Here is an 18,906-nt window from a genome sequence, read left to right on the forward strand (position 1 = left end):
TTTCAAGTCCTACACACGGGTCCTCTTTCTATTTAACACTGGCTTCTCTTAATTGATGTGCTCTTTGGCCTCTGCAGATCCTGTGGGAGGCACCATTAACGTGAAGAACGCATCTGCTAGTGCATCTGGCACCTATCGCTGCACTTCCAGCAACCGAGTTGGCACTGAAGAATGTATACTGCATCTCAACGTGACACCACGTGAGTACCCAACCAACTCGCTAACACACCTGTATTCAGCCTGTTTCACATTTAGAGCTGTTGCTCTGCAGTCTGACCACCTTTTAAAACTGCTGTCAAATGGTCAGCCAGCTCATGTCCATGAGCTGGCTATTTGCTGCACTCAGAATTGTACTTTTTGCCATACAAAACTTGTTAATAGGGTTATACATACACAATATGGAATCCTTTCTTTTAAGTCATTGTTTGTACTCTTAACTTTTGTAACTTCAAGAGTACATTTACTTGTCAAATTTACAAAAATATACATGTTTACAGTGGCAGAATCATGATTTAATAATCAGAAAGGACTAAAGCCATGCTAGCAGCTCTGTGATGGTGTCCTTTGGCACAGCAGTTCTTTGAGCTAAATGCTAACATCAGCATGCCAACATGCTCACAATGACAGTGCTAACATGCTGAATTTGTAGATGTAATGTTTACCATGGTGACTGTCTTAGTTTTGGATGTTAGCATGCCAACATTTCCTACCTCAAAACACAAACTGCAGCTAAAGCTGAAGTGAAGTCATTAGTCTGCCAGTATTTCAACAAAGTATTGGACAAATTAGATTTTGAGCTGATGTTGTGCTGGAAGACGAGTCAGAAAGTCAATGAAGTGATGACATCCTGAAGAGGACATGAATGTTTGTACCAAATTTCATATCAATCCATACAGTAGCTTTAATTAATTTGCCAGTCATTTTCTCAGTAAATTGATTAATGGCTAAAAATCAATGTATGTGCTGTCTTCATAGTTGTACCTAAGTTGAGACTAAATAATTACACTTTTTGTACCTTTGACTATCAGAAACCATTTTGTACTGTATTTGAATCAAAAAGTGATTCTGAGATCCAATAGGTTGTTGTGCATTTGTGACAAATTCACTTCACAGTGCAAACACGTACTTTTCCTGTACCTGTACTGGTTGTCCATTTATCAGTGGTAGCACACGTACAGCCACAGCTGTAGTTTTCAACATTTCCTCAACAACAAATAGAAGACGGTTGCTTCAATAAAAAACCAGCCAGTTTATCACAGCTAAATATAGAAACTGGGTGGACTTCAGCACATGCCAGTGTTGCAATACGGCCCTCTTCTCAGTGCTACCACTGAAAATCAAATTCTACTGAAATCCCATTGCATTTTGGACGATGGTCTACATTAGATTCACGACTGCTGTGGACAAGGTTTGAGGATGTAGACAGTGTAAGCCTCTTGAGTAGAAGAAGCACACAATGTGACAGCACGATTACACTCCAGTGATGCAGCATGGGGCAGCTGTAGCTGAGTGCTGGAGCATGATGCTTCCATCATGCAGGAACATGGACACTTTATTTTCTCTGCACTTTGCATTGATTGGTCTCATTATTGAATACTGTTTTTTCCAGCTCAGGACTCCTAAGCTGCAGTACTGTACTCATTCTTGTCTTGACCCTTTATTCTTTTTTCATCCTGGTCCTGTTTCATGCTCATTCTTAAGGGCTACATATACTCCAAATCTCTGTTGAGACTAGATTTGCATACACATGTAAATTAAATTTCCCTAGCACAGACCCTTGTGAATATACGTGGAGGGAATAATTTGCCCTTCAGTGATCGATCGGAGGATCTCTTGAGTGACATTGATAATTGCACTTAAGAAAGGTTGAACTTTTTTTACACTGATTTGCTGAGAAAAGTCTTAATCATTATGCTAAAAAATGTTCACTCACTTGTTATGCGTCATGAGTACCAAAGCCACAGTCGAAGCACCACTTTGCCGTAGAAAATAATGCAGCACTATACTTTGAGGTCTTTCTTGTACGCAGACCCTTAGTTATGTTTAAGTCATGGCTATCCACATCTATTTACCAACCCTTCCAACCCTTTTCTTCCTTGTGCTGTCCAGCCCCCAACACCGCAGGCATCATCGCAGGAGCCATAATTGCTGTTCTCCTGATCCTCATCATTATTGCCATCATTCTCTTCTGCTGTTGCCGTGCTCGTCACAGGAAGAAGTATGAGAAGGAAATCTGCAATGAGATCAGGTACAGTCACGGAGATTTCAGCAAGACGTGGCTCACAGATACCCAGAGTTCCATTCTGATGGAAGAATCATTTGTAATACTGTTAAGTCTTTGCTGTATAATGCGAAGTGTGTCTCACATTGTATAATACTGGATTAAATATAAGCAGTATGTGCTTATTACTCTCAGATCCCCGTGCAGTATGACCTGTGGTCATCTCAGACACACACACACAAACGCACACACAACTGCATGTCTCCAACCGCCCCCACAACCATGAAAATGGTTTTTCTCCATCAGCGTTTTTCTTTTTTTACCCCTCCTCAAATAAACAGCTGTGGTAATCAGTTTGAAAGCTTTGTTTGCTTTGTGGATCCTGTGTCATGTCTGCTGCTGGCTGCCCCCCCACCCCCCTCCAGAGCCACCTTCCCTAACCCCCCCTCCCTCACCATCCAACTCTCCATCCGGCCCATGGGCTCTGTACAACCCCTGGGCTTACTATCCCTCTGCTGCGGACTGAATCTGTCTAAGACCACAATGTGACACTGCTCATGCTGTAGGACAAAGAGGATTAGACCACTGGTCCTGTCTTGTATACACAGACACACATTTGCTGAAACACCACAGCATGAAGCTATGGACTAAACAAGCTCTAGCCCCTCAGGCTCAGCTTGATTGAGCATTTAACTGGATTATTGCTGCTTATTAGCTGTTAATGTGGTGGCAGAGGGAGTAGAGGGCATAGCTGTATTTGGTTGCTCAGCTCAACCTCTATAGGCTATTACACAGTGAGTGTGGCTGAGCGAAGCAGACGTTGCCCCGACCAATCAAACGGGCCAACTCCAATTATTTGTCCCTCTTTATTGAGTCAAATCATGTTTCGCTCTTGAAATGACTCATGCAGACTCCTTAAGTATTCATTGTTTTCCTCACTGTGGGCAGCAAGTGCCAGACATTGCAGACTTTTATATACCTGTGTATCATCAAACTTCATTATGGTTTATAGCACCTGAGAAAATCATTCGCCGTATCCAATTTCTCTGGCTTGACATTCAGATAAGATGATGAAAGAGAGTTTGCAGTCTTGTCTGATTGTCTGCATGTGCTGCTGTCTCTGTTTCCTCTCAGAGAGGATGTGCCCCCTCCTAAGAGTCGTGTTTCAACAGCGCGCAGCTTCACCGTGGGCAGCCAGCGCTCCTCCCTGGGCTCCATGTCACCTTCCAACCTGCATGAGTACGCCCTGAAGCCCCAGTACGACAAGATTCCATCATCGGAGGAGTTTGACAGGCCTCCGAGCCACGCCCCTCTACCCCCGCCCAATGCCGCCAAGATGGCCGGCCCCAACCTCAGCCGCATGGGGGCCATACCCGTCATGGTCCCTGCCCAGAACAGGGACGGCTCAATCGTCTAGCCTGTCTGTTTCTTGAGAAGGGACCATGCGACGAGGGGAGGGAATGGAGGGGGGGGGAGTAGGACACAAGCCAATGAAGAAGGAGCAAGAGCTGAGATGGGCTGACTCGCTTGACTTCTAGCTCTTCATTATTTACAAATGGGAGTTTACTCCTCTTATGAAGACCTGGCTCTGCTGTGGTGCTGAGAAGAGAAATTGAGTCGCACAGGAATCACAACAGAGCACATGAACTTTTTATCAAATTAACATACAAAACAAAAAAAACAATAAACTTTTCTGAATTTTACTTTCTGGACTTTCTCACTGAAAATGGATATAAAGCAGAATGGTCAATATACAAATGATATTGTACATAAGTGAATGCATGTTTTTTTTTGTTTGTTTTTTATTATCTAGATGGCCCTTGCTGTATTCTCAAAACAGATCCAGGCCCCTAATTGGCCAACTGTACAGCTGTATGCATGCATGTATGTATAGAATTACAGCTGTATGTGTGCGTGGATATAAGTATATGTATGTATGTGAATGGGAGTTTGGGAAATGTATAGTCCATTTATCGTCTTTTGATGCCTACATAACAGTATGATCATTTTTCAGGCAAACCAATCTCTATTAGTTTCTGACAAATGTCTAACTCCATACATTTATTGTGAAACTAGATGTTCTGGCTTTTTTGGAAAAACTGAAAGACAGACTTAGTAGAAGAAAATCCACAGATTTGAATTAATCCTTTGACCGAGTTGAAAAGTGTCTATTTAGGTCAGCCGTTTTTTGCTGAACCGTTACTGTTTGAATTGTCCACTCCAAGTTTGGGTGGGGGGCTGAAGAGGTCAGGATTGGCTGCTGGTGAGGGGGAGGTTCAGGCCACCACATCTTGTGATTGGCTGGATTATTGCCTCTTGACCAAGCTTAAAAAACAATAAAAGACCCCCATCTCTCCTCCACAGATCTTAGAGGAGGTGGTGTGTAGGGAAATAAGGAGGGCAGCTGGACAGCAAGGTTCACTGAGCAGACAGCTTTGATTGTGTTTGACTGGCGACAGGCCCCGAACCCGTGTGACCACCAGAAAATGTCAGCCTCCCCAAACACACTCACACACAACATTAACAGGACAAGAGCACAGAGTCTTAATCATCATCTGTAGTATCAGTCCACCCTCTCAGATGTCCGCCATGTGTAATCCTCTGTAATTGCATGACATGGAGCCAATATCTTGATTAACCTTCTCTCTGTGGTCAATATGAAACCTTGCATGGCTTCTGTAGCATTGATAGGACTTTTTAATGAAGGATGTAAAGCCTGCATACATGGAAGAAGTGCCCCCAAAGAGGAAGACATGTGAAAAGCCTTAGAATGCTGAATTTGGAGTGCTGCTCTCAATCCCCTTTCCAGCTGCTTTGGTTTGACTTGGTTTTGCAATGTCTCAAAGTGTTTGTTCAGTCAGTCTGTGTAAGTTGCCACAGGCCAGTCCATGCAGTTTGTGCGTTATTCTACTCTTAGACCGTTCCCATTCTTCCATTGTTTGCCAAAATGTTTGGAAGCCTGACATGTCATCTTGTCTGCTACTTAAAAAAAAAAGTATGAATACTTAATAGTGGGCACGCCATCTCTTTCTGCTCCAGCGCCTTATTGGATTCCTTATTTTAGCCTTATACACCTCCCCTCAGTTCACCTCTGCTCAGCCCTCACTGCTGGATTCTGATAACTTCTATTGTGCCTTGTTGCCCCAATTGAGTTGTGTCACAGCACATCCGCCAGTGTGCGCCGTACTATGTGCAGTAGCATCATCCTGAGTGGCCACCGTAGCCCACAGCCACTAGAACAATTTAATAATCAGCACAGAGCGAGCCTATTGATTGTTTTTTGTTGCCTCGATCAGGTCAAGTCTACACACCCACACCCACTCACCTCATACTAATTCCCCCATAGCTTAACAAAAACCTCTATCACTGTCTTAAAGCTTTGATTTTGTATTCCGAAACATGACTTCATGTTTTTTTTAAACTTTATTTAAAAGTAAATTGATGTTTTTTTGTTTGTTTTTTTTTAAATAACAAATGGTTCTGGCTGTATGTATAGATATCCTGTTGAAATAACCCTATCTAATCACAAAACAGTCGAATGATATAAAGATGATGTTTGTGTGTATATGTGATGCTCTGCCGTGCTGTGCTTGGCAAATCTATATCTAAAACAGAAGAGGAGGGGTGGCGTGGGTCTTGTCAATACAGTTTAAATGCTCCCTTAGTATGACTGGAAATATCTGACACGGTGTGAGTGTGTACTGTAACCTTTGTGTGTGAATTCTAGGCTCTGGAAAGGTGACAGTCGTAGAGACATCTTGGTCCATGTTCTTCTTGGCAGATTTGATGCCGCACCTATTTTGTAACAACAAGGAAAGTGAGACCTGGGCCCACCGAGACAAAGAGATTACTTCTGTCAATTCCTTTTAAACACTACTGTGCGTGCGTGTGTGTGTGTGTGTGTGGGAGCAAGTATATTGTATATGATGGGAGTTTGCAGTCAGGACGGGCCCCTGTAGAATTCAAGTCAGACTTTCACCTGCTGACAAACTGCACAGAGCTCTTTGAGAGATAGTCCTGTTACTGTCCCTCTGTGTGCTCACAACATTAACGACAACTACTACTAACAATATTAACTGTAGCTTTGAAATTGGCGTACTAATATTGTATGAAGGTCTCCTTTGAGGTTTGCACACTGTGTGAAAACCAGTTTTTCTTTTTGTGTGTATTTTTTGTGCTGTATTTTTGAATAATAAAAGTCCATGAAATTTAAAAAAAAAAAAAAAAAGTCAGCCATGTTTGTTTGTTTACAGAGACAGTAGCAGCTGTTGTCTTGAACATGAATAAAACTCCATTCCTCTCCTCTCCAGTGGTGTGTGCTCTCCGGGGACTTGGCCTCCTGCAGCTTTTTGACTGTGATTAAATTTAATCAGCCAGTGAATTCCACCCCTAACACCAGGTGAGGTGACTTTCTAACCACTTAATGACTGTAATTAATCAATGAAGCAGGCAGGCACAACCACCGCCTGCTGTCTCCAGCGCTCGCCATTCGGCTCCAGTATAAACAGCAAAGGTTTGTGACCTGACTCGCCTCCCAGCACTGTGAAGCACTGTACTGTCCGTTGCATTGTAGCCATTTGTTTCACCATTTGCTGAGGGTTTTTTTTTTTTTTTTTTGAATTACAGCCAATTTCCCCCTTAGTTACTGTGGTGGGTAATTACTGTCATTGCAAGCCAGCACTAATCAAAGTTGTACAAAATTAGCCCTCTAATTAAGTATGCTGAGTGATGTGAAATGCCTAATTAATGACTGAGGGAAATATGTGTGTATCGGTGTTCCATCTTTCTATTCTGACCACCGTCATCCTCCTGACAGTCTTTATGCACTTAATCTGCTGGTGATTTTGACATGTGGATAGATCAATAACTGATTATTAGCCAATAGCTCCACTGTGTGCAGGCTGTTGACAGGTAGTCAATAAAAAGACTAAAGCACTTAGTAGCAGTGCTAAGCGGACATCCATTGCTATAATTGGATGTCAGTAACAGATAGGGCCCCAGAGCATTGATCTGTGGCTAGTCGAAGTCACTCATGGCTCCTAATGGCTCCCTAGCAGCTCTGCACATCAGGGGCTCTCCTATGCGCTGGGCTTGTTCAGCTGCATAGGTACCTCCACAAGCCCAGCTGTGCTATAAATGGATGTGGCGGGGTATAATGGCACTTTTATGGCTGTGCATTCAAAACATTCATTAAAAGGACATTAGTGATACGCGGTTCTGCACGTGTGCAGATTAGATTTATGGACTGAACGCTGTTCTCTCATTGAATTAATGTACAATGAGTCATACATCATCCCTCAGTGTCTTCCAGTCTAATATCCATTTGTGACATTTTTTTTTTACCCCATGTCCTCATTCACATAGCTGGAGGGGGAGAGTGGTGTTGAGCTAAGCACCTGGGGATTTGTGCCTGCCTCCCACTTCCCCGGCTCCCTCCCTTCTGCCTCGGAAAGGTATTAATTGTTTGCACAGATCAAGGAGGCCGTTATGGCAAAAAAAGCTCATTGGTTCTCCGGGAGGGTTTCCTTGGCAACCTTATCTGGTTGTACACAGTCTAAGCCGGCTGCTCGGGGAATGATTTATCTTGTAAAGTGTGATTCGCTCCCTGCTAACAAAAGAGGCCTCTAAAAGCATGGGTCTCCTCCAGTGTGACGTGTGCTGTCACAGACGTTAAGCCTGCTGCCGTTTTTAGAAACCTCCGTCAGGTTGGGAGAAGGTTGCAGGGGAATTCTGGGTACGATAGAGGAATATGCATATGCATGAAGAGTGAGCTCCATCAGCTCCATTGGCACAGCAGTACATTAACATTTTGGCTCGGCGCTCTTAGCACTTTGGATGTAAAATGACACAGATTAGGATGCGAGTGTAAGCTTTTACAACCACATCAGATGAATGACTGACGAGCTACAGCCATTTTTGGACATGGTCCCTGTTGTTTCTGGTTGCAGTAGTATTTAGATAGACACAGATTATATTTAAGTGGACAAACAGGATTCTACCTCGCAGAGGTAGTCACAGAAGGACCCTGAACATTTGGGTGTTACGTTCATCTGTTTTTTAATTCGACGTCCTTTCATTCTTTAACGATCTTAATATTAATATCAGGCAGGGGAGGGTAAGTAAGTAACGGTAGTTATTTTAACAACGCAACCAGTTCGTCTGAGACTACTCTTAAATTAAAGCTGACAGTCTGCACTTTAAATGCACAGTCATTGTGCCATGTCAAATGAAAAGGAATCGGAAAAGGAAGCAAAACATCAATGTGTCACCATGCAAACAGTCACTGCACTCAACCGTATGTCGCCTTGAACAACCTGCATGTTGTGGCTGAAGACGGTGGAGGATATTCTGTGGAGAGGGAGTTGAGCCCAAACTTGAGCCAATCATCCCACTCTGTCTGCTATGCCTGCAGACAGCCTAGATTTCTCATGAGGCTTAACCAGCTGCTGTGCACTCATTTGTCAGTCTTCCTCATCTCCCAGTCTGGGAGGAGGAGAGCTCTGGTGCACGATCCAACAGCCGTCCGATACGGAGTCATCCATTAAGGCGACCTCTACGCCCATTTGGGTCAATATTTTGACCCCACGCTGCTCACATTTCGATGACTAATATGTGACTTTTGATGGATGACCTTCCCCTCTGTGCTCTGGGGAGAAGTGGGGAGCGGCGGCGGATTGCATGCTCAGTTCAAGAACATCGTGTTCATGTTTCATTATTTCAAGTTCCGCTTTCTCCCGGGGGACTTTGTCTGGTGAGCTTCATGGATCAGTGAGGTGATGCTCGTCAGCAGATGTGACATCTTATTCACTGGCGGGAACATTGCGTGGTGCATGAGCAAAAGACAGAGTAACACTTAGCCCCTTACCACAAGAGACACCCCACGTGTGGGGAAACGTCATCAGAGATACTCCTCGACCTGCTTCCACATGGCACTGGAGGAGAAAAGAGAGGAGACAGTACGACAAGGTTCATATCCAGCCACATGTGCTCAGAGGCAGGACACCTGCTTTAATTTCCTCTCTCAGTGGTGTACTGTAGCATCACACACACACATCCTTTGATCTTTTGTCCCCGCATTGTGTGTCCCAACAAGGAAGATATCTCTTATCTTCCTTGAGTTGAGCTGAGAGATTGGAACCAGGGCAGCACTGTGGTTTAAACCCCACAGACCAAGATGGAGGTTACACAGTGCAGCTCGGCTCAGTCGTTTACAATGTGATTTGTACTTTTAATCTGCACCTTGGCTGGATTCTATTATAGGTGATCAACCTTCAATGCCATGTCATCAGGAGGGCACAATGAAGGCCGGCAATAAAATGTAGCCTTAGCAGAGGAACGGGTTCAGTTTCACTTTTTTCTCCCTCTGATGATTGGGGTCATCTCTATTATTACCACAGTGGTGTTAGTGATATATTGTATGTGTGTCCGCCCATTTATGTGTTCATATAAGTGGCACGTGTGTGTATCCATGTGCAGTAGCTTCATCCTGAGTGGCCACAGCGGGGGCAAAGGTCAGGGTGTTGATTTAACAGGATGGTGCAATCCTTTTTCCCACTGCACAAGCAGAGCAACCAACCCCCCCATCTGAGGCTATTTCCAGCTAAGCAATTAAACAATGTCTTTTCTCTATGCTGGACACGTACTGCAGGCCACCTTCACAGACTGAAACATCCCCTCCATGCAGCACTCCAGCTGTCACAGGTGCTAAATGAGACTAAGGCTCTGGATGGGGTTTGCATGGGGCAGAACTGATGGGATTGCTTGCATCAAAACTCTTCATACCAGCAGCAATGCAAATTTGCTTCAGTTGCAACACTTGTTCGACAAAAGGTTTCAATAGATTGGCACCAGCTCATTCTTCAGAAAAAAGAAATGGATGCAGCATCATCCAGTGATAATGATCTTGTCTTCCTTCTCACAAGAAGGGGAACAGATTTCGGGTACATCAGATAGTAAGTGGTATTAACTTGTGTGCTTTGTCGTATAATACAGGGTGATGAGCGAAACACAAACGATCAGCCGGTCTGCCGTTGTTGTTGTTGTGACATGATGTCTGTTGTGCAAAATGAGTGGTTGATGCCTTTATTTACAGTGCAAAAGACTGTGTCCAAGATGTGCATTGATATTTCAGAAATAATTGACATCATTCCTACTGTAGCTTTAGCTAATGGGTTATCGAATATGTTGTTTTAGAGTGAAGTATGGCCCTATTTTCCTCTGTTTTTTCACTGTCCTTTGCCTTTTCAGTTGCTGTTCAATCCGAAAGCGGTGAAATGATAATGATTTGTCAGATTCCCCACGTTTATACGACTTGCTACCTGGAACACAGTACAGTATTATCCTTTTGATAACAGCATTGTTAACTGAAACCAGACTTTTCAGCAGGAAAGCAGACAAAGAGCCCCTCTTTCTCACAATACTTACAGTCAAATGACAGGAATTACAGCGTTTAAGTAATAGGCCAGATTTTGAGAGGTGCCTCCCCATTGTCTGACCAAGGAGCTGCTCCGCAGTTACCATGGCAACGTGTAATTGCAGGTGGGGACACACAGGTGAGGGAGATGATCTTAATTAGTCTGCTTCTCTCCGCTGTGGGTTTGCCAAACACTTGACTGGCATTTCTGTGGAACATACTGCAACTTCAAGGTAGCACAGCACCGATTTTATTAACATGTTTAACTGCGACTGCTATTTCAGCTCCTTTCATTGCTAAAACCAGCTGTTTCATCACGTATTCCTCGGTGCGTGTTGATCTACTAGGTGAGCAGTCTGAGCCGGGAGTCACTTGGCAGTCAAAGGCAGTCGGTGGATTCTTATCTAATGTGACACACACACGGAGATAGTGAGCAAGTCATGGACCTAATTTTAGGAATCCTCCCTGATACATTTATGTTTGAGTTGACACATATATCAGAAGCCTCTCTCTCGATCTCTCTGACATGTATTCATACTACATTTGGCCCCTATGGCGTGTCCGAGTAGGCACAGACCCACATATATTGCTCATCCCAAAAAGTGGATTTCATTGGACGCACGTCCAAGACTAAAAACCTGTCTGAACCTCAGAGTCAAACCCACATAATATGATTTGTGTAAATATTTGAGGTTTGTGTTTCCATGCTCCAGGATTTGTTGGCTGCAGTTCAAGAATGAAAAAATTGAATTTGGGGTTAAGAATACTGACAGGATTCAATACTTCATCACTAGCATGATAACAGCCTTGCAGTCGGTGTATTAATGTGGACTACAGCCGTCTAACAGCAGAGCACGTCTGAATGAGCAGGTAGTTATCTGCTGCCTCAGTAGCAGCAAAACTTTTGGTTCAGCTGACATAAGGGTCACATCCAACATATGTTCTGATTTTCTGTTTATACCTTTCTCTCGTGATTTCATCTAACTTGCCCAGTAAGAACTTTCCTTCATCTTGTCCATTGCAGTTTTCACTTCTGGCCCCCCCGTCTGAATTTAACTTCATAATGTCAAACAGCCTATTAAAACGTCTGTAAGTGTGCCACTGTGAAGGTACACAAATCCCTCTGCTAACACTTAGCATATGTCACTTTGGGACGGCTTTGTGGAGGAAATAACCATGTTTAAGAGGCCACCTCCTCCTCTGTGCCAGCCAGGTGTGCTGCTTTCTCAGCTGTGGGCCACAAACACACCTCTTTCATGCTGTGGAGGCCCGGGACCAACTCTGGTAGCCATTACTCTTGTCTTATACTGACATTCTGGGGTCACCGCTTCACTTCACTTCACCAAGGTAAGGCTTTGCTGCCTGTGCTGACATTACGAGGCAATGTCTTGGCTATGTTTCGCCTGAGCTTGTGTGCTGCGGCCCTGTGGGTTTTATCACTATCTCTCAGACTGGCAGGCACTGTCTAATTGCCTGCTAGCCTCTGCTGTTCTGCTATCTGTTGCCAGTATGTTGGATTGGGATCAGTTGTGAATTTAGTTCTTGTTGCTCTAGTGGCTGAGCTCTTTTCTTTTTGTTGTTATTTGGCAGGCACATTGTGATGGTGAATGTTGTTGATAAATGTAGTTAAATGCATATACTCATGATGATAATGAGCATTATTGTCTGTAATTGGTTTTGGGCTTTCCTACAGTGCTATTTTAGAGGTTCCTATTGACCCCACTGCCAGTTTCAGTGCTGCTGGAAGAGTAATGTAATGTGTTTGCTTTATGGATATAAACACATTCACTGATGGACTCCACATTTGAAGAGAAATGCTGCAAAGTGCCCTCTTGGATAAATGATGCCCTCTATGGTGCCCTTACAGTGAAGAAAATGTGACAAGTAGCCTTTAAGGTGTCCTTAAAATACAGAAAACCTGATCCTACAGTATTTGGCCTCTACATGCCTCTATGCTCAGAGGTGTGGTAGTTGTACTTTGAACCTCGTAATAAATAAATTTTAATCCTAACCAGGGTTTAGAACTGTTTTACCATAAATGCATCACGACACTGAACGCCACTGCTGTTTTGCACAGTACTCATTCACATAACCTCTTTCCCAGCATGCATTTTGACTTGACCTTGCAGGAAAAGCCCAGGTGTAATTGATAATGTCGGTAAAGCTGCATTCCAATTGGATGAGCCGTTTCCAAGACTCAGTATTGTGCGTGCTGGCTCACTGGGATGATTTATTGGTGCACCGATCAAACTAGGTCATCGTTAAAGTTAATAGCCACTCCTGTGCTAGCTCAGTTTGGCCCTTTTGGGATTTAAGTTAAAATGTCTGCTGTTGTCTGGTGAGACTGGTTTAACGTGGATTCACATTCACTTTATCTCCAAGATTAACTCAATATGTGCCTGTGCATGAACAAAATATTCCACCTCAAAGTCTGGGACTCTGTCAGCTGTTGTTTTATCCATCTTAATTAATTACTTGTATTTAAACAGCTGCTGTTTAGCTTCTGTTCTATGGTTTATGCTGCTGCTGCAGTCATTGCCAAACTCATATGCATGTACTGATCGTCACCTGCTTAAATATTTGTGAGGAAGACGATGGTGCCGATCCATGTTTTTATTAGAGCTGAAATTATTTGTCCGTTAATTGATGAATAGATCACAACACTTTGCATCTTATTTTATATCATTGTAATTTTAATATTTTATGGTTTTGGACTGTTCAAATGTCATTTATCTGTAAGGGACCATGGACAATATTAAATGTTCCCTTTTGACGTATTGTACTAGCATTAAAGCTAATTGTCATTTGTTCTGCATGTCACAGTGTGAACATCAGGTGGGTTGCAGGATTTAGACGTGTCCATCCTTGTCTCATTGTGTAGATAGTGTATTCTTCTCACGATCTGAGATACCGGCAGGGAAATGGTCACTTCTTGGCTTGTTCCACTGACTGACACGTAGTAGCTTACGCACAATGGCTGGTGTTGTGCTTTATATCTGGGGGACATTTTTATCGTCACTCCCCAGCCTCCGTCATGTTTGGCTTGGTGTTTTATGCTACAAGGAAATGAGAGGGTCAGAGATTAGACACTGTATATCAACTCTATACATACTCTGCATTCACATAATAATGTGTTCCATGTGACTGAAACGTTCTGGTGAGGGAGAAAACAGCTCCTGCAATAATTAAAGTTCATCTGTGCGTTAATGGAGCTGAGTCTCAGGACTAATGAGGCCCTGCTGCACTGGACGTGTGTGAAGGGCGTCCTAGACCATCCTGCTTAAAATGAAACCTGCACAGTCAGATAGGATCTGGGTCAGCATGATGAACCTCAGCAGAATGAAGCCTGTCTGAAGGATTCCAGAGAGCCGTTGAGTAGAGAGGCTGTAAACTAGTCATCCCCTGCTTTCTTCTGTCCATTCTAGTTGTGTTTGTCTTTGAAGGTCATGTCTGTGTGAAAACATTGCTGTTTTCATTCCTGCCTATGGAAAGGCAGCACTCAAGTGTTCTTCTGTACTGGCTAGAAAGCTTGTTGACACACAGCTTCTGCACAGCACATCGTGACATCTTCACATTAGTTTTCCATCAGTGCAGCAAGTTATCATTCACTGGGCCCTGTGTCTTCAGACACCCCCTCAATTACCTCAAACATCAAACAGCACATGTTTCACATGGATCAAAAGAATGTATTAATGTCAGGAAAACAAATCTCTATTTTGAAAAAGGCGTACAGCTCCAGTTGGCTTGAACCTGGTGTCAGAATGTTTACATAGTGGTTAAAGCAAACAGGATATCTCATGGCTCGTCTGTAACTCAGGGAAAATGTCCAAATAGCTCAAACTGAGCAGCCAGACCAGCATATTTCTGACCACTGTGAGCAATGAGTGTGGAAGATTATTGAATACATATGTCTGAAGCATTATGCTAATTTCCCTGGGTTCAGCGGAGGGCTGGATCGGCTGTGGACTAATACAGCGTTTCACATTTGAGGCCAGCTCTTGCTCTTTTGATCTCCTCCTTTCCAGAATGTAACATAACGGCAACTCAGATAAACGATTCTGCTAATGACGAATGAATGAAGTCTTTTTGCAAGGCCTGAGCATCAGCTTAATCCCAGCAGAGGAACCGACAGCAGTACTGGTAGGCTTATGTTTATAGGTTTATAGGCTTTTTCTCAGGAGAGTGGAAACACCAGGGGAACGTTCCCACTGAGTGGGATGCCTCCCCATTTCTAAACAGGAAAGTATTTTTAGTAGTGCCTGTGCGTGTTTGTTTGGATGTGATTAGAATTGTTGTCAGCAGGGAGAAAAGACTATGAGCATTCCTGTGTAATTACTTTTTTTTCTGGGGGAAAGGGTGGTGTATTAGCCAGAGCCGGAGCATTGTACTACATATGATTAAGGTGATGGAGGACATGCACAGCAGGATTTGGAGGGGATGGTGAATCTCTGTAGGTGTATAGCAGGTAGTTCTATTCCTCCTCTGGTACATGATCCTCCATCTTTTGCAGAAGCCAGAGGCTTTTCATTTCCAGAGACAGGTTTTGTTTACAGTAGCATTGAGGCGTCAGATGTTCCTGTTTGCCGATGTCATGTGAGACAGAGAGAGGTGTGGCACCTCTGAGAGACAGGTGACTCTCACTATTGGGATGAATTTCCTTCTTAGCTGAGCTCAAATACAGGAACAAGATTCCCAAGGAGTGCCTCACATGCTGTGCTGCTCTTCCAGTTTTGCAGCATGATGACGGTGTTCATTTCAGTCCAGGCAAATACCAAGCATGTGCTGCTGGTCAGAGGAAGTCAGCCTGCCAAACTGGTTCTCCTCTCTGAGCTCAGATGAGATGACAGAGCCACTGTGCACCACCTGCTGTGCTGCATCCCTCCACTGAAACTCTTTGTTGCTTGTTTTGGCTCACCTTCCACTGAAGGAGTGTGCACTGATGCCACCTTGTGTTCAAAAAGCTAGTTACATGACTGGAGGGACATGGTCGTCTGTGTACAGGTGTGGAGCTAAATGAAGTCATAAATGAGGTTTTTCACAGTGAAGTGTTCAAGTTTTAATCAGGTCATATTTAACAGCATTATGGTTGAATTATTAAAGACAACAAAACATCGTTTGCCTTAAAGATTCCCCTCAAGCCACTGAGGAAGTGTTGTCTTTCAAAACACTGAACTTAAATGTTGTTTTTAGCATAACACACCTTTAGCACAAGTTAGCACAAAACACAAGCAGGCTGAAAGTTAAACCTGGATACCAGCAGGAGAAACACAGTGGAACTGAAATGATTCAATCGACAGAAAATCTGTATGCAATCTAATAAAAGAAGAATAATTTAGGTCATTCTTTAAGTCTAAATTCCTTCTTTTCTGACATTTTTTAGACCCAACAGTACATTTTTATGCATTTCACTAGGCCTTTATTTAACCCTGAAAGCCTCAATAAGATTTAAAAATGTCTTTTTTTCAGGAGCAATAACAATGAGTTACAAACGTAATATTGATGACGTAAGACAGAACAGACAGCATGCTCCACTTTCAGAATTAGGCATCAGAAATCATAAAAAAAAAAAAAAAACTAACTTGAATTAATTACATTTGTAATCATACAAAAGACAACCCAGATGGATCAGTAGATAATCAATGACTTTAAGAGGCTAATATTGCTACAACATCTTAAAACAGCCAGAACAGAGTTTTCAGCAGCAATGATTTGAATTCACAGAATTAGACATTTTACATCCACTAAGGGATTAATCAGTTAAGAAAATAACTGGTGGTTTAGATTGATTAGTTTACCAGGTTAATTGAGGGTTTTTAGTTGAGAAAGATTTCACAACATGGAACCTCTGTAATCCACGCAGAAACATCCATCACTTACTGATCTGTGAAACGCCCGAGCTGCCGACTGGTTTTGTTGTGTTTTGCCTCATCAGCTCTCTCTGTTGTTGTTGTTGTTGTTGTTGTCGTCGTCAGTGTGCTATTTGATAAAAAAAAAGTTGCATTCACAGTATCCCATTTGCACCGAAACCCCGTCAGACACCCTACTGTCAGACCTCATTAATCAGAGGCTCAGTCTGTCTATCAGCACGGTGGATAGTGTCCCTCTTTGCAGACTAATAGCTTCTCTGTTCCTCTCAGGCAGCAACTCCATCTGATTCTTGATAACGACTAAATCTGGCTGCACTTTGGGTTAATTACAACCATTCTGGCTGAATGCATGGTGTGAATACACTGGCTGGATGCTTCATGAATTTATGCACATTTCTCCCCAAAATAATGAGAGTTGTAGGATTTCCCAGTATTTAATCTAATCAGTCAAGTGTATTCATACGGCATGTGTGAAAACAGCCACAGCTGACCATAGTGTTGAACAAATGAAAGTTTGTAGTTTGTAGTTGGCTGCTGTGAGTTCAACAATATCCATGGTATTTTTCTGATGCAGTTTCCTCATGTGAGCATTGGCCCACACTGTGTGTGTACCCTGCAGACAACGCAAATCGAGGGAAGAAGCTTTGATATGTTAAACGTGCAGTCGTGGAGGCTGAAAATCCAGGTTCTGTCCAGTGCAGGAAGGAGTTCTAGCAACATCCAAAAGCAGTTTACTCGGGCACATTAGGATTTTGTTGGTCAGTGCTTAAATTAGGTTCCACAAATAGCTGGCAGGAGCAGCTCTGGCTGAGGGAGGAGGACAATAGCTGTAATGTAGACTTTGAAGGTAGATCTCATAACTTAAGGTAGATGACATACCTGAACTGCTGACCACGCCTGTTTGTTATTACAGAGAGATGGTGAGATGAGAGCTGAAGTGATTATGTAATGAAGCAATTGTCTCTTTTCTATGATATTTCTATATATTTGGATGTTAAACTGTTGGCTGGACATCACCAGCAAAGTAAATGTTAGTTTTAAGATGCAGAAATTGTAACTGCATTTTCACTATTTTCTGTCAATCTGTTGGCTAAATTATGAATAAACTATTAACAGATTAATCACTAATGAAAATTAGGGCTGCAAGTATCAGTTATTCTCATCAATTTAGTGTGCCGATTATATGCTTGATTAATGGATGGTTTGGTCTGTAAAATAGCAGAAAAGAGTTTGCAAATTCTGAAATAATGCCCATGACAAGTTCCCAGAGCACTTAGTGATGTTTGAAATGCCTTGACAGACATTCAGTTTACAGTGATACAAAACAGAAATGCAAATCTACAGATTTAAGAAGCTTAATCTATTCATAAATTTGAGAAATTATTGAGAAATGACTCAAATTATTGTTATTCTATTATCATAGAAGAGTAAGAATATCAGAAAATATTGCTGTTTTAAGAGGCTGGAACCACTGCTTAAAAATGAATCGATTATCAAACTGTCGCTGATTTATTTCCTGCTGATTGACTGACTTATTAATCAGCTAATGTTTGAGGCTCGAATGAAAATAATGGTTAGCTGCAGGCCAAAGTGAGACTTTGTCATATCATCATCACCTCTTGTAACAGTTATGAGGGCCTTTGTCTTCCAAGTTTATATTTCTGGCGGTTTGGCGCCCTCTCCTGGTCCCAAGTCTGAACTACCCTTTACTGTTCTATCGGCACTCGCAGGTCTGGAAGGAAAATTAGTGTTGGTCCCAGGAGCAGGAGGCATTTACTTGGCAGGAGGAAACACGGTCAGCCCACATTTCCCACCAGTAACAGATGGAGCCAACAGTTGATTGATGCATGACCTGGGTGCTTTGGTGCTAAACATCAATCAGAGAAGGGTGCATGAATGCTGTGGTTATTCAGCGTAATGGGAATGTCAATAACTCTTGCATCCTCTGATGAATACACAAGTACCGTGCCATGATTCACCAGTGAAGACTGCCGATGTTTAAAGCACTGTTATTGAACGAGCACAAGCCCTCACTTGTCCAAGTAATGATGTGGTGTGATGCATGATGTTTCCGTGGTTTTAACTGTTACCAAGCAATTTTCTGGTTAAGTCAGCGCCTACTGGCACAGCAAAGCTGTGAGAAATGAGGAAAATTTAGTGCTGTGGCTCTTAAGGTGAATGATGAAACATGATTAGAGGTGATGGTATCAAGTGACAAAATAACTACACAATTAGCAGCACTTAAAATACTTATGATGCAGGTGAGAGTTGTACCCAAGGTAGTTTATCCTCCACGGGAGTCTAATGCGGAAAGTCATTAAGTGTGAAAGCGTCGAGTGTCAAAAAGAAACATAGTGTGTTTACTCAGTTCAGTGCGCGCAGGTGGAGGAATGAAAGCCCACAGA

The 18,906-nt window shown here is 42.9% G+C and overlaps 1 protein-coding gene across 1 annotated transcript in view; it reads left to right on the forward strand.

The window, feature by feature from the left end:
- The window catches only part of cxadr (CXADR Ig-like cell adhesion molecule), a 39,329-nt gene extending 32,897 nt beyond the window's left edge, over nt 1-6,432 (forward strand). The window contains exons 5-7 of the mRNA XM_070983688.1: nt 78-200; nt 2,110-2,248; nt 3,356-6,432. Coding sequence (XP_070839789.1) covers nt 78-200; nt 2,110-2,248; nt 3,356-3,638 — 545 coding nt within the window. The 3' untranslated portion in view covers nt 3,639-6,432. The remainder of the gene's footprint in view (nt 1-77; nt 201-2,109; nt 2,249-3,355) is intronic.
- The last annotated feature ends 12,474 nt before the right edge of the window (nt 6,433-18,906 follow it).

This window comes from Chaetodon trifascialis, chromosome 16 (assembly GCF_039877785.1).
Source record: "Chaetodon trifascialis isolate fChaTrf1 chromosome 16, fChaTrf1.hap1, whole genome shotgun sequence".
In the NCBI taxonomy this organism is placed as follows: Eukaryota; Metazoa; Chordata; class Actinopteri; order Chaetodontiformes; family Chaetodontidae; genus Chaetodon; species Chaetodon trifascialis.